The sequence below is a fragment of the Parasteatoda tepidariorum genome, chromosome 4, assembly GCF_982258835.1.
Source record: "Parasteatoda tepidariorum strain Cologne lab strain chromosome 4, Ptep-v5.0, whole genome shotgun sequence".
NCBI classification, from domain to species: Eukaryota; Metazoa; Arthropoda; class Arachnida; order Araneae; family Theridiidae; genus Parasteatoda; species Parasteatoda tepidariorum.
In genome coordinates, this window is record NC_141758.1 from 4288663 (window position 1) to 4302524 (window position 13862).

The following is a 13862-nucleotide window of genomic DNA, read 5'->3' on the forward strand; positions in this document are numbered from 1 at the left end:
TGAAGACAAAAATTGTCTCTTTTTATTTTTTTTTCATTCTTAAAAAATACAAAATATGATTTATGCAACAAATAAATAACATAAAATGAAATAAATACACTTTCATAACTAAGACTCTCACTTTTGACGATTCTACAATCATTGTGCTATACTTCGTTAACATTGAGAATCATTTCGTCACGCAATCACGCGATTTGTGGCGAAGCACGAATTCTCAAATGTATGATGAAAATATCTCCTAAATTCGGAACTAAGCATTTATCTGGTAGTAGATTGTGACATTAGAATGAAAACTAGACTATTGAAAATAGAATGATGAAATATATTTTTTTTAAATTTTTACAAAATTTATTTCCCTCAAGAAATGACGAAAGTTATTTCGTCACTCTGAAGAAATGTTCGCTCGGAGCATATTCTAGGACTCGATTTCGTTCAAGACGAAATAAGTCTCGTGAAATTTGAGTATTCATTTTTTACAGTGTATATACTAAAAACAATTTGAATTAATGCTCAATATTTAATCCAGCTTCACATTCTTCGGTAGTGTTTTCTTAAACTGGTGGTCCTTATTTAATATTATTTAACATCCTTAAGTAGTATTTGGTGGGTTTTGTTCTTCTTAATTCAATGCTAGAACTTAAAGTGACGTTTTAATTTCAACTTCATCAGAATTCTTTTCACTCGATGCTTCTTTTTCTGATTTATTTTCTGCACTTCCCCAGGTTTGTAGTTCTGCAGATCCAAATACTGCAAAGATTGTTCCGCAAAACAAATAAACAGCGGCTGCTGTATAGAAAACATTGCTCCAGTTTGCAAGTGTTGCCTGAAAAATGGTTGGGATTATTGCTTAAGTATGTAAAACAATAGATTGTTGATAAAATAGATAAACAAAAAACTCAGTGGTCGACAATTTTTTTTGAAACGTTAAACTTCAAGATTTAATACGCCAAAACGCTAATGTTGCTACCACTAAGATAATTATTTCTCAACGGCCGCACAAGTTAGCAATAATCAAAGTCTGTTTCGGTTTTAAATTTGATAATTTGCAATGGTGGTGGTAGTTAAGATTGATTAGTTAAATGGATTGAATATATCTGGGATAGCCTGGTTGGTAGGGCACTGGGCCCCTATCCAAGTAGTTGTGGGTTCGATCCCTGCCGACCGAAGACACCCCGTGTAGTCAATGGTGATTGATGCACGTTAAATCTGTCGAGTCTCAAAGTCCTCCATTTACCCACAACAAATTATACCTCTGGGGGTACTGATTCAGGAGTTTCTTTGTCTTCTGGATTGGTTCAAATTTCCATAATTCCAGAAAACAATTTTTCTAGGGGTTAAAATATTTATGCATTGATATTGTAATTTGTTAGAATACCACAACATGCAAGTAATTTAAACATATATATATTAAAGATCAAATGGAAAATTGGTTATTCATCAGTCTTGATCAAAGGTTTTAGAAGAGTTCTATCTGTGTTAAAAATTTCGGCTTTAATCTATTACAACTGATAATTATATTTTGCACGTAAGTAAAATACTGAAGGATATGCTATAAACTACGTGTGATGAGCAACCCAGATATGAGTGGTATTACCAGGAAGCCGGGGTCATCATTACCCTAACAAAGTAGCAGACAAGGTAGTTGCCGGACTATCTATCGCTTATACAACCTTATCTTCATCGTTGACAGATTCTTGACAATCTCGTGTAAATATGTAAATTGTTGCATATATTTAATTACACCGGCCTAAATGTTAATATTATTCCGAACCCTGAAAATATTATTATATTCTAGTCTTGTTTAATCTCAATTATGTTTAATTTCTTATTGATTTCATCATTTGGTCAACCGACTCATGACTACTATTTGGTGCTTGGCACCCCTTCTCCCCCAATTCTACTCCCACTTCACACATTCCCCCATTATATGTCTCAAAACTACGACGAATGAGTTAATAACACTTCGCGGCAGTCCACTGAAATTCGAACTAGGTTCGTCAATAAACAACCGATCCTATTTTGTGGGTACGACTACCAATGATCATCTCCGTAGCCTTGTAATTTTGAACCCAATCCAAAAGACAAAGGAACTCTTGGATCAAGTATTGTGAGAAATCCGCTTTCGTAATTCTTCTTTCGTAATTTTAATATGTTAATATTTTTAAATGCATATGTAAATTTAAAAAAAAAATCAGTACTGATGTTTAATTAAGGTGTCAAATATAATTTCTGTGAAAATAAAAAAAAAATTTTTAGCATTTTATCTTTTAGTGTATTTGTAAAATTTAACTTAGACATTTTTTTTTCAAAGTTCAATTCTGGTTTATAAAACCATCTAAAATTAAATATTCTCAGGACTTACGTGATTTCAGTAGGCTGTATTACTTATTTAAGTAATAAAGATGGCCAGTCACATTACTATTATCATTGCCAATCGGCCTTGAAACGGAACCCTTTGGCTAACAACTAACGCTTGTGAAAATAGTTTACGCCTTTTAGGTAAACAAGGAAAGTAGAGAGGGGCTCATATTGCGTTCTTTGAAGAAAATAAATATAAAATTCATAGAGAAGAGAATAATATTAAAATGCATACAATAAAATTAGTTTTCAAAAAGGGATCATTAAATTTTCTTGATCACAACAGAGATTTATAAACTCATCACGATAAACCACCCTCCAATAAGACACTTTCACTCTTCGTCATTTTTTAAAAATTTTTCAATAAATACTCATAGGACTATTTTGAAACTTTTGAGTTGTTTAGTTAATGCTATTTTTCATATTTTGCAATAAGGTTTAATGCTTTCAGACGCATGAGGGGTCGACAACAAACTACGACAGAAAACTAGTTTTTTTAAACACCCCTCAAGCAATAAGTTTGTAACTTATATCGATTACTGTAATTGTTATGTGCAACAACTGCACGAAATTTTGAAATTTCAGCTTAAATATTTATAGGAATAAGGACATTTTTATAAAAAAAAAACTAATTTTTTTGTCATAAGTGTTTTTACTAGAACTTTAAGAACATTCAGTAAAATTAAACAAAATTTTTGGAGTAATTTAAAAGTAAATACAAAAGCTTTATTTTAAAATTTGAAAAAAGTTCTCTTAAAACAAGCAAAATATAAGTATTTAAAATAGTTCTTTTGTAGTGCTTATGCATGAAAAAAAGTTTTTTCTTTTTTTTACTTCAGAATTTTGCAGTGAATCATATTCGGCAACTAATGAAAAAAATTTTCTTCGAATATCTTAAAAACGTAAAAAGTTTCGAGCAATTCTCTGTGTAGTTTTTGTACTTTTTAAAATAAAGTTTAAAATGATCAAGGGACTTTCCACAAATTTTATTTTGTTTTTGCTGTCAGGTTATAAGATAGCGTCATTTGCAATACTACAAAATAAGACCTTAAGAAATCAGAATGTAACTTACACCACTCGCTGTAAAGACTCCAACACTCATGGGACCCAGTATTCCGGTAATATTGGCAATTGTGTTTGTTATTGCATACAACGTTCCTAAATTGAATTCAAAAGGAAAAGAATTTTTAAAATTTAAAAAAAATATGGTGGCATAAAACAAATTAATAAAACTTAAAACTCTGATTGTGTGAAGACCACTACATAATAATGCTTAAAACATCCACATTTTCAGAGAACTTCATGCTGGTGTAGGTGTGTATATACAGGGTGTCCCAAAACGACCGCATAAACTCTGCACAGCTAAATTCCACGTTGGGAGTACATAGAAACTGCCCAAAGAAGCGTTCCTGTCTGTTCCATAGTTTACGAGAAAAATACGAAAAACAAAGTATGACGTCACTGCCGGTGTAGGAAAAAAACCCTTCTTTGGGCAGTATATATATATATATATATATATATATATATATATATATATATATATATATATATATAACAGGACCCGTCCGCGTTAAGGATTTCACATTATTAGCCAAATATCAAAAGAATTCACTAATTTTGGAAAGTCTTCGCCAAATGTAAATCTTAGCAATTTTTCATGACTTTTTTTCCCTTCGAAAACTATTTTACGGTCGTTTGTTTCAGGCTCATTATTTGATTCAAGCTCAATCCGTTGAGCCACAACGGCCTTTTGATTTAAGCTTTATACTTTTTGGTTGGTTTGATAATTTAACACGTTTTTTGGCCTATATTTATATTCTTTGCTATTTTAGTTATGCCCATACATAAAAAATATTTATAACTTTGAGGCACAATGCATTCATGCTATAAGGGACAACACACCTTTTAAATTCCTTAAATTTTAAAAGAGAAACAAGACGTTGCTGTTGCGCCTATACATATCATGTCTTTTAACTTCTCCCAATTTCTCGGGATTTTTTTATTGCATATTTTGAGTGGTCGTAAATTGCATGCTTAATCGCATTAATGTTGATTAAATAAATTCCAATTTAAAGAAATTTATTTAATTTGAAAATTATTGAAGAGAAGGAAATTTAGATTTGTAAATATTTATTTAAAAAAATAAGTGGTTGAAAATGAAATACCTTTTGAACTTATTTTCAACTACTCTTTCAAATTGTTAGGTGTATGTATCACCTATCTTTTCATTATTTAAAAATATTGCAATTGAGATTTGAAATCATGAAAAGCCCCCATACTTTAATTATGTACCGTCTTTCTAATCGGTAGTTAGAAGGAATAGACCTTTCTTTTAAGTATGTTTCTAATTATTAGTATTATTACATCTATACTTTCTAATGAACGGTTTGAAAGACGTTAAAAATAAGATATAGGGCATTTCCTGATTTATCTATTCCAGATCACAATTGTAATATTTTGAAATAGTGAAAAGACGCGTGACGCATGCAGCCAATAATTTTAAACAGAAGTTGAAAATAAATTCAAAAGATATTTTATTTTCATCCTCTTTTATATTTGAATAAATAATCTCAAGAAACTGGTAATCAATTACTTCATTCAAAAATTCCCTCGTTTCAAGAATATTCAAAATGGCATGTTTCAAGCGCTCATAAACAGGCGTCCATTTCAAGACTTGGTAGAAGTGAATGTAAAGAAAGATTTAGAACATATAGACTTAGGGCTTAACATGTTTATTTGCTTGCATATTGTAGTTAGCAAAATTATTTTAAATGGAGTTTACTGAATCAACATTGATTAGGAAGAAAAAAAAAATTTTTTTTAGAAACGAACTGTTAAATTTCAAGAGCTCCAATAATAAGGAAAATGTTTTTTCAAAATAAATGTTTCTAATAAGGAACAATTAAAAAGGGTTTTTAATGATTACCAGCAAATTCTGGGCACATATCGACATGCGTGATATTGTAGCCTGAATAAACACAGCCATTAAGAGCTAGAGCCAAACAGAGGAGACTTATGGTGAGGGATGGTTGACAACCGGCAAAAGTCACTCCAATGAGACAAATAGCTGGCCCGAACTCACCTGGAAATAAAAACAAATATGGAATTTCTTTGACAATTGGGGGAAAAAATGTGTTACGCTATTTAACGTCAATTATTTATTTTAATGTAATGTTTTTAAAGCTGTGATAAAGTCAATTATCGCATCATGAAATTCGCTCTTGAAAGAAATGGACATAGATCAAACTTCGTGCCTATTAAAATAGACTTAACTTGAAATATTCGTGTTTGACTAAATGGGCATAACTCAAAATTTGCTTTCATGAAAATAGACTTAACCTGAAATGCAAGTTTGAAAAAATGGACATAGCTTAAAACCCGTACACTGTAAAAAAAATCCCCAAACGTTTCAGAATATATAAGGCGGCTAAAGTGCATGTAATTTTCACAAAATCTTTCAGAAAATTTCAAAAACCTCTGAAATTGAATTGGCATCAATTGCTAGTCAGTTTCGTACTTTTTAAAATAAACGAAAGGTTTCACGATTGATCGGAAACACGATATTTTCGGATACATTTTTGTTGAGTCAAAATTAATTTCTGCAATTTTACGCGAAGAACAGACATATCTTGAAAGGCACGTTTTATAAAATGGACATAGCTCAAAAGGAGTATTGAAGAAAACAGCCTTAGCTTGCAATGCACGTTCGATAAAATGACCACGGATCAAAAGACATGTTCAGATAAACAGAAATAGCTTTTAAGGCTCTTCTTATTAAACGGCCACAGATGAAAAGGCGTATAGAAAAAACATAGTTTGAATAGCGCGTTTTTAAAAAGTGCCATAGCTCAAAAGGCGTACTGATGAAAACAGACATAGCTCTCAAGGCACGTTTGATAAAATGGACAAAAGATCAAAAGGCATATTGAGGAAGCTCAAAATACGTATTTATAGCAATAGACTTAGCTTGTAGTGCGGTTACGATAAAATAGACGCAGCTTAAAATTCATATTTATGAAAATAGACTTTGCTTGAAATGCGAGTTCGATTAAACGCTGAAATGGCTGAAAATGCGTAGAAATAGACTTAACTTCATACGAGTTTGATAAAATGGACACAGCCCTTTAGGAAAATAGACTTAACTTTAAATGAGTATTTGATAAAATTAAAAGAGGTAATGAAGAAATTAGATTGATCTTGAAATGCTTGGTATAAACAATGGATTTATCTCAAAATGCGAAGATTAACCTATTCGAGATTATTGTTGCGAAACGCAATATTTTGTAGAGCAGTAAACAATACCTATGTAAAAAAAAGAGATAGAGAATTTATGCTTACGAGAATTTGATATTTCCTAGTGTTGGCTACCTGTATAGTTTTAAAAAATCGCAGTTTTTAGATTTCATCTCAGATGCATTGTATTTATATTATTAATTTATTACGCTGTACACTAAGATCTAGTTTTTCCAAGGAAAATTTCAATAATGAAGTAATTGAGTTATAATCCTTATCTTTTTCAACTCGTGAGCATATTGACCTTATATAGGTTTAGAAAAATGGGCAAAGATATTTAAGAGCTTGAGCAAAGCATTAGATTCGATTTCTAAAACTACTGTTTTAGTTGTTGTATTTTTTTAAAAAAAAAAAACTATTGAATAATAATTAATCGTAATGATTTGGAAAAAAAGCTGAGGAATTTTCTATTAATTTGCTACACACCTTTTTCAAGAGGAACATAAATATTATAAACTTGGGATAATTTCTTAGCATTGTAAAAGCGAACGCTGGTCGAGGTGAATTCCGCAACCGGCTCGCACCGACCCCATTCACATTCGTGCCAACTCTCCCGGATTTTGCGGGAGATTTTATTTTCATATTTAAAGTGGTAGTAAATATATACTATTTTTTTCTTTTATAAATTTAATTTTTAAATGATATTGATCACCACTATTCTTACAAAAATTAAGCACATATATTAATATGCGTTACTATCATGGTTGTCAACTTAAGTTTGCTCATATACAACGTATTTGTTTGCTTAAAATTGAAGTTTTAATTCCATTTTAATACCACTGGGAAAAATGATAATGGAAGGGATTAAAAGTTGGCAGGTATGGCATTGCTGACGTGCTCAGCAGTAGACGGATCTTGTGTTAGACTTCCCCTGTCGTCAGGTTTACCATGGGAGGTTTTCGTGGTTTTTCCTCTTTAAGTATCTCAAATTATTCCATTGTTAGTAATTGTTATTTCCATCAAAAAGTCCTCCACGAAGGCAAATTTCCCCCAATACATGATTCAAAAATTTCCTTGTCGTCTGGATGAGGTTCAAAATTACACGACCACTAAATAAAACTTCGGTAATAGTAAACTTAAAATTGGGTCAGCTGTTCAACGACTGCTGATAAAAAAAAATAACGCATTAAAAGAAAATTGAGTTAGCACGCTGGGAATGATGTCTCATGGCTGATAAAACCGATACTTTAACTTTAAGAGTTCTATCCATATAAATTTTTCTTCGTTATAAAATTACGTAACTAGGATTTTCATAATGATGACATTTTGAAATTAACCTTTTATGAGGATTCAACAGTTAACATCTCCTCCCCTTTATATCAGAACATTATTCTAATTTTTATTTTAAATTTTATTTATTCAATAAGTTGTACATTATAAATCTTTAAATTATACAATAAAAACTTTATTTATAATTGAAAATGCTGCGCATTTACCTATAGAGTTCATCATTTTTCTGATAGCTGTTATGGACATCTTGTTTGAGTGCCTTAAATAATCAGCTATAAATGATGCAATCCATGCGCCGGCAGCTTGAACAACAAAAGGTAATGCAGACAAAAAACCATTCTATTAAATAGAAAATAAAATGCAGTGAAAAATTTCTTCAAAATATATTGTTTGTTAATAAAATAAATTTTTGAGTGCTAATTAAGTTATATAGTTTCATATAACAATGATTTAAATTAGCTCCAAATCCAAATGCTCTAAAATTTCAAGTATTTTTATTATTTAACATTTTGAGCATTGTGTAATTGAGGCAGTATAATTTCCAGTTCATCCTTTTATACAAGCATTTTTTTCTAGTTATGTTTTGCTTAACCCTTTCGAAGGCCGTGTTAAGTATACTTACCACCAACTTTTAAAGCCCATGGTGAACTTTTTTACCACTTATTTTAATTTAGGTTTTCATTTGTTAATAACTTCAGCTTTCTTGAAGTGCGTTTGGATAAAGTTGGTAGTTTAAGAAGACGTATTAAAGTATAAGTTTGTAGCATTTATAAAATTTATTTTATAAATAATGATTAATAAAAGTCAATAAGTTACTAATAGGCCATGGTATTATACTTAATACCAAAAAAATGGCATTAAAATTTAGATTTTCTTTTATAAACTAAATGAGTTTTTTTTATATATCAATAACTATTCTTATATCAATTTCAATTCCAAAAATACTTAAATTTACCTTTAATAGAAATAAATGGCCCGTTAAAAGGTTAATTCACAGGCCTGCAAACTACTACACTTTTTGCAAAATATTTTATAGAGTAATAGACATTTACAAATTATAATTAGCAGAATTTTGCTAATTTTGCCAACATTTTAAAAGCCTCCCCACGGTAGACCTGAAACACAATGGCGTTACATATGAACTTTTAAATCATTTATCCATACCCTCCAACTTATGAGGATTTTGAAAATAATTCTTTCTAGTGGTAGCGAACCAAAGTAGAAATTTTTAAAGTAAATGGATCTCTCATAAAACTGTTATCAGAACTTAAGAATCTAGCCATATGGCCTGCACTTTTATATGTAATAGTGGACAAGTTACGCTAAAATTAATTTTTTTTAAATATTAAGACATTAATTTTGCTACCGTCTGAAAAGAAGAATTTTGAAACTACGGAAATTCCGTAGCAGTTGGAGGGTATGTTTATCTGTAGTGGTGTGGAAAATAAGTTTAAATGAATAAAAAAATAATTCATTAAAGCATAAACATAGCTACCACTATAGTAAATATTTGCAAAAAGTGTAGAATGTAGGCAGTCCTGAAATAATTATTGAAATTGACTGTAAGTTTTAAAAAAAAAATTCATTTCGCTTACTAGCTAAAATGATTTTAATCCTATTCGATGCAGCATTGGCAATCTGGCAATACTTCTTCAAAAATAGAAAAAAATACTTCTTACCAGTAAAATTTTAAAACTATTTACTTCTAAGGATCCACCTTTTCTTAGTTACCACATTTTTTTTAAAAAAAAAGGAATGGAACTGAAGCATATAATTTTACTTTGAATTCATGGTTTTCCCACCACAATTATTACAGACTACAGGTCTGAAAACTACTACGAGTTTTGCAAAATACTTCTTAGAGTAGTATACATTTTAAAATCCAAATCTTTCCTAATTTCGGATAATTTTGCCAACATTTGATACGAGAGACAAAGTGGCGTTGTATAAGAGTTTTTAAATCATTCATGTGGTGTGGAAAATAAATTTAAATGAATAAAAAAAATAATGCATTAAAACATAAACATTGCTACCACTAGAATAAATATTTACAAAAAAATGTAGAATGTTGTCTGCCCTGTGATTGAGTTTCCCCCAGGGAAGTATTCCTGAACGCATCCTGTATACATCATACACTCATGATTCCCTAGTTGAAAGAGAATATTGCAACAGTATCAATGCATTTTTTGTTACTTATCAAATGCGATACTGGAATTATTGTTCCAAGGATTCAAACCTGGAATTGCAAAAACACCAATATAAAATCTATGAAATGGAAGAATAGTGCCTTGCATAAATATTTCAAATCAATGAACAAAAATATCAACTCTTGCAGAAGATTGAACAAAGGAAACGAAAAACGAAATAGGATCCTGCTACAGGACCACCTAGTACTCTTCAATGAAGTCATACCCAAAGTTGGTCATGCTAAATATCTTGGTCTAGTCATGAACAAAAGGTTTACTTGAAAACATCACATTGTCAATGGTAAAACATATCCTGACTGCAATAAACTACAGATACTTCTCTATAGATCAAACCTCAACCTCAGACTCAAATGACTCCTTTTATTTCCGTAATAAGACCTAGATTTACATATACCCTATCTTGTCTTGATCTCCAAATATCTTCTACATAAGCTTGTAAAATGCCATAACATATGATGCATAGGAAACTAAGGAATGTCAAATGGTACGCCATTAATAGTGGTATTCGTAGGGACCACCGCATCGATAGCATTGAACAAGCCTATTGACAATCTAAACGTAAACTTTTTGCAAAAGTCATAAACTGTCAAGTCGCTTACTTTAAAGGTTAAAGAAAGTTGTACAATTCCACCAATTGCAGCATTCTTCTGTAGTGATACCTCTATGTCTAAACATCTGTAGTTTATGTTTCTTTAGTGTACAAGCTTTTTTTGTATGTAAGTCATTTTGTTTTTAACTCACCTTGTACATTCCTTAACGTGCACTGTCCTCCTTCATAGACCTAACATCAAGATGAATAGTAAAAATGCCGGTTTTCAGGCACTGAGCTAAAATATGCGTTGATGTTGAATTCACGGCCTGCGAAAGCAGTTGCTATTGTGCTGCCTGTTTACAATTAGCAATCAAATTTACTGCGCCGGAAAGTGTTAAGATAATTTTTGTTGGTGGAAAGGTGAGTGGGATATTCAAAATTTTATCTACTGTAGAGAATTAGCTATATACTAAAACATCAGTGCTTAAAAATAATCTAACGTAATAGTGTCTTTAAAACTGCAAATAAACACGATGGGAAATGATCAAAAGAACAAACTCAAAACACACTAGAGAAAACAACACCCCATTGTATTGGCATCTCTTCTTGAAACCACGCAAGCCTTTACTCTTACTTACATTTATGAAAAAAGGCCTTCATTTTTCTTTAGTTTTTTATGAAGTAATCAGCAGATGGCAGCACAAATCTCAGGTATAAAAAATAGCTTCCCATCAAAATTTATAAATTAATGAATTTGGGTGCTTGCACTCCAAGAAGAAGAAGACAACCTATACCCACGCATGTGACCTATGACTTAAGCACCAGCTAATCTTTATCAGCAATATGGAGTATTAAAGTTGAGATAGGTTTCTCTGTATAACTTAAAATTAACGTTAAGTTAATTAAACACAGGGCCGTATAGCAGAACGAAGTAATTGAGATATAATTCTTTCTAGTCTATCTTTTTTACTTGACTTAGATTTATTATTTGTCTATGTATTTTATTGTAACCGTGATATATTTTTGTTTTTTGCACATGGCAACTTCGATGCATAGTGAGTTTGTTTATGTTCCACATAGCTTTGTGCATGTCTTTGTCAAAATATACAGTGGCAAATTTCAAATCTTTGTGAAAGAATATAGGCTATCTTGCTTAAGAGAATTGGTACTTGTCAGGCTTGGCTTGCTCGAAATAGAATGATAAAAACAGTTGCTAATGTAAACAAATGCCGTGTTTCAACAACCAATCTGGATCGAGATACCCACACAATCGAGATATTTTCAAGCATCAAATCGGTAGTAAGTATGCATGCCATGGTCTAAGTAAAGTGATCAGAATCGACAGCGAAGATCATGTTATTTAATGTTTTAGCAACTTTGTGAGAGAAAAATCTAAAATATGTAAAAATAGGACCATCTACACTATGAAGCAAGTATTTTATTGCTTGAGCAGCGAAAATTAACGACATTTATGCAAATGATAGTTGAAAATTTGTCAAAGAAGTGTATAAGTAACAATAAACCCACAGAGTCTAAATACTAAATAGACTATCCAATGTAGAATTTATAATGTATATATAAGTCAATGAAAAATAATGTATATATAAATCAATGAAAAATAATGTATAGATAATTTTGATTAAAAACCTACCTTGTACCTTATATAAGAAATTGTGTTCTTGAGACATTGAGTGAAATTAAGATATAATTACGAAGGCAACTCTTACCGATTTCAAATCGAAATTGAGTACTGTACTGAGGTAAGTCGGCAGCTCCAACAACAACACAATAAATCCGTAGTTATGTCCGAAATGGCCCAAAATGAGGGCCCACATTGGAATTGAAGTAAAAATATTTTTCCACAGATTCGCAGGTCTCTAAAAAATATAAAATTCAAGCGTGTAAAGCATATATTATGTAATAGAATTATTTGAATTTATTGAAATTATGTTATTGTGACAAGAGTAATGCAATATACACTAATGTTAGTGAAAACTGCGAACTGTGTTAGAAATGAATAAAATTTTTTCTACATATTATTTTTATATTACAAATGAATGATCAAATTTACAAGACAAAAAAAAGAACGTTGGAAATCTGTATTTTATGTGTCCACCATACTGAACAATGAGATGAATGATGAGAGCCTGTACACGTTGTGGTATTTCATTTTATAACCGTCGTTGAACAGCAGACCCAAGTTTTGAGTTTTCGGCTACTATTGTTCAACTCCGCATAGCCTTGTAGTTTTAAATCCAATCCAGAAGACAAGGTTACTTCGGGATCAAGTATTGAGAGAAATTTGCCTTCGTGGAGGATTTTTTTGATAGAACTAACCCTCATTTGTGTCACATGAGGAGGAAAACTACGAAATCCTCCAATGGTTAACCTGACAGCAAGGGGACTATAGCTGGCGTCGGATATATGCCATCACAATTTTAATGCTCTGTAAGAAGAACTGCTTCTTCGTTTTGGTTGCTCGACGACATTTTCAAACTATCAAAAAAAAAAAGCATTTTTGACTTGAACACCACGATTTACTTGTACGCAATACGATATTTCTGTGTATTGTGCTGTTGCCAAAAAGAAACTCAAAAACCCGTGCAATCTATATATCTGAAAACAATAGAAAAACAATAGAGAGGAACAGTTAGTTATAAGTAAAAGTGGAGCTTAAGACTACAATGTCCCGAGTCTTTCGAATGCATTAAAAATGCAAACAATGGCGTACCTTTTTATCCTGTTCGTCATTGTTTAATTCTATAAAAAGTAATTCTTCTCTTGATATCCCAGGATGGACGGATGGTTTTTCATAGATCAAGAAAGCCCAAAATACAAACCAAATACATGTCATGGATCCTAAAATAATGTATAAGACAAAATAATAAGTCGGCATGTTGATTCCTTCAGAAATAATAAGAGAAAAATGAAACAAATTTGTTTACATAAACGTACGTAAGAATAAAGGTAAGCGAACGTGCAGGAAGGCAGGCCAACACTATGGTTAACTATTTTCTCTCGTGAGTTATGCTTTTGAATTTTCGATCATTTCTCATCGAGTTTATTTGTAGCTATTAACGCACTATTTAAGTACTATTATTTGTAGCAACACTACATTCATAAGCACAGAAGTTCCAGTATGAAGCCAACTCTAAAAAGAAGATTTCGATTATCTCACTCAATTTCCCACAGATAAAATGGCCTTAACCTTTTTGGTGCAATTAAGCTAAATAAATATATAG

At 31.2% G+C, this 13862-nt stretch overlaps 1 protein-coding gene across 2 annotated transcripts in view; it reads right to left on the reverse strand.

The window, feature by feature from the left end:
* Nucleotides 1–13862, reverse strand: part of LOC107448212 (putative inorganic phosphate cotransporter) — a 40182-nt gene continuing 26320 nt past the window's right edge. For both annotated transcript variants that reach the window (XM_016063335.5, XM_016063334.5), the window contains 6 exons: nt 13352–13479; nt 12348–12497; nt 8088–8220; nt 5285–5440; nt 3431–3516; nt 1–823 (listed from right to left, as the gene is read on the reverse strand). In XM_016063335.5, the coding sequence (XP_015918821.1) occupies nt 638–823; nt 3431–3516; nt 5285–5440; nt 8088–8220; nt 12348–12497; nt 13352–13479 (839 nt within the window). In that variant the 3' untranslated portion in view covers nt 1–637. The remainder of the gene's footprint in view (nt 824–3430; nt 3517–5284; nt 5441–8087; nt 8221–12347; nt 12498–13351; nt 13480–13862) is intronic.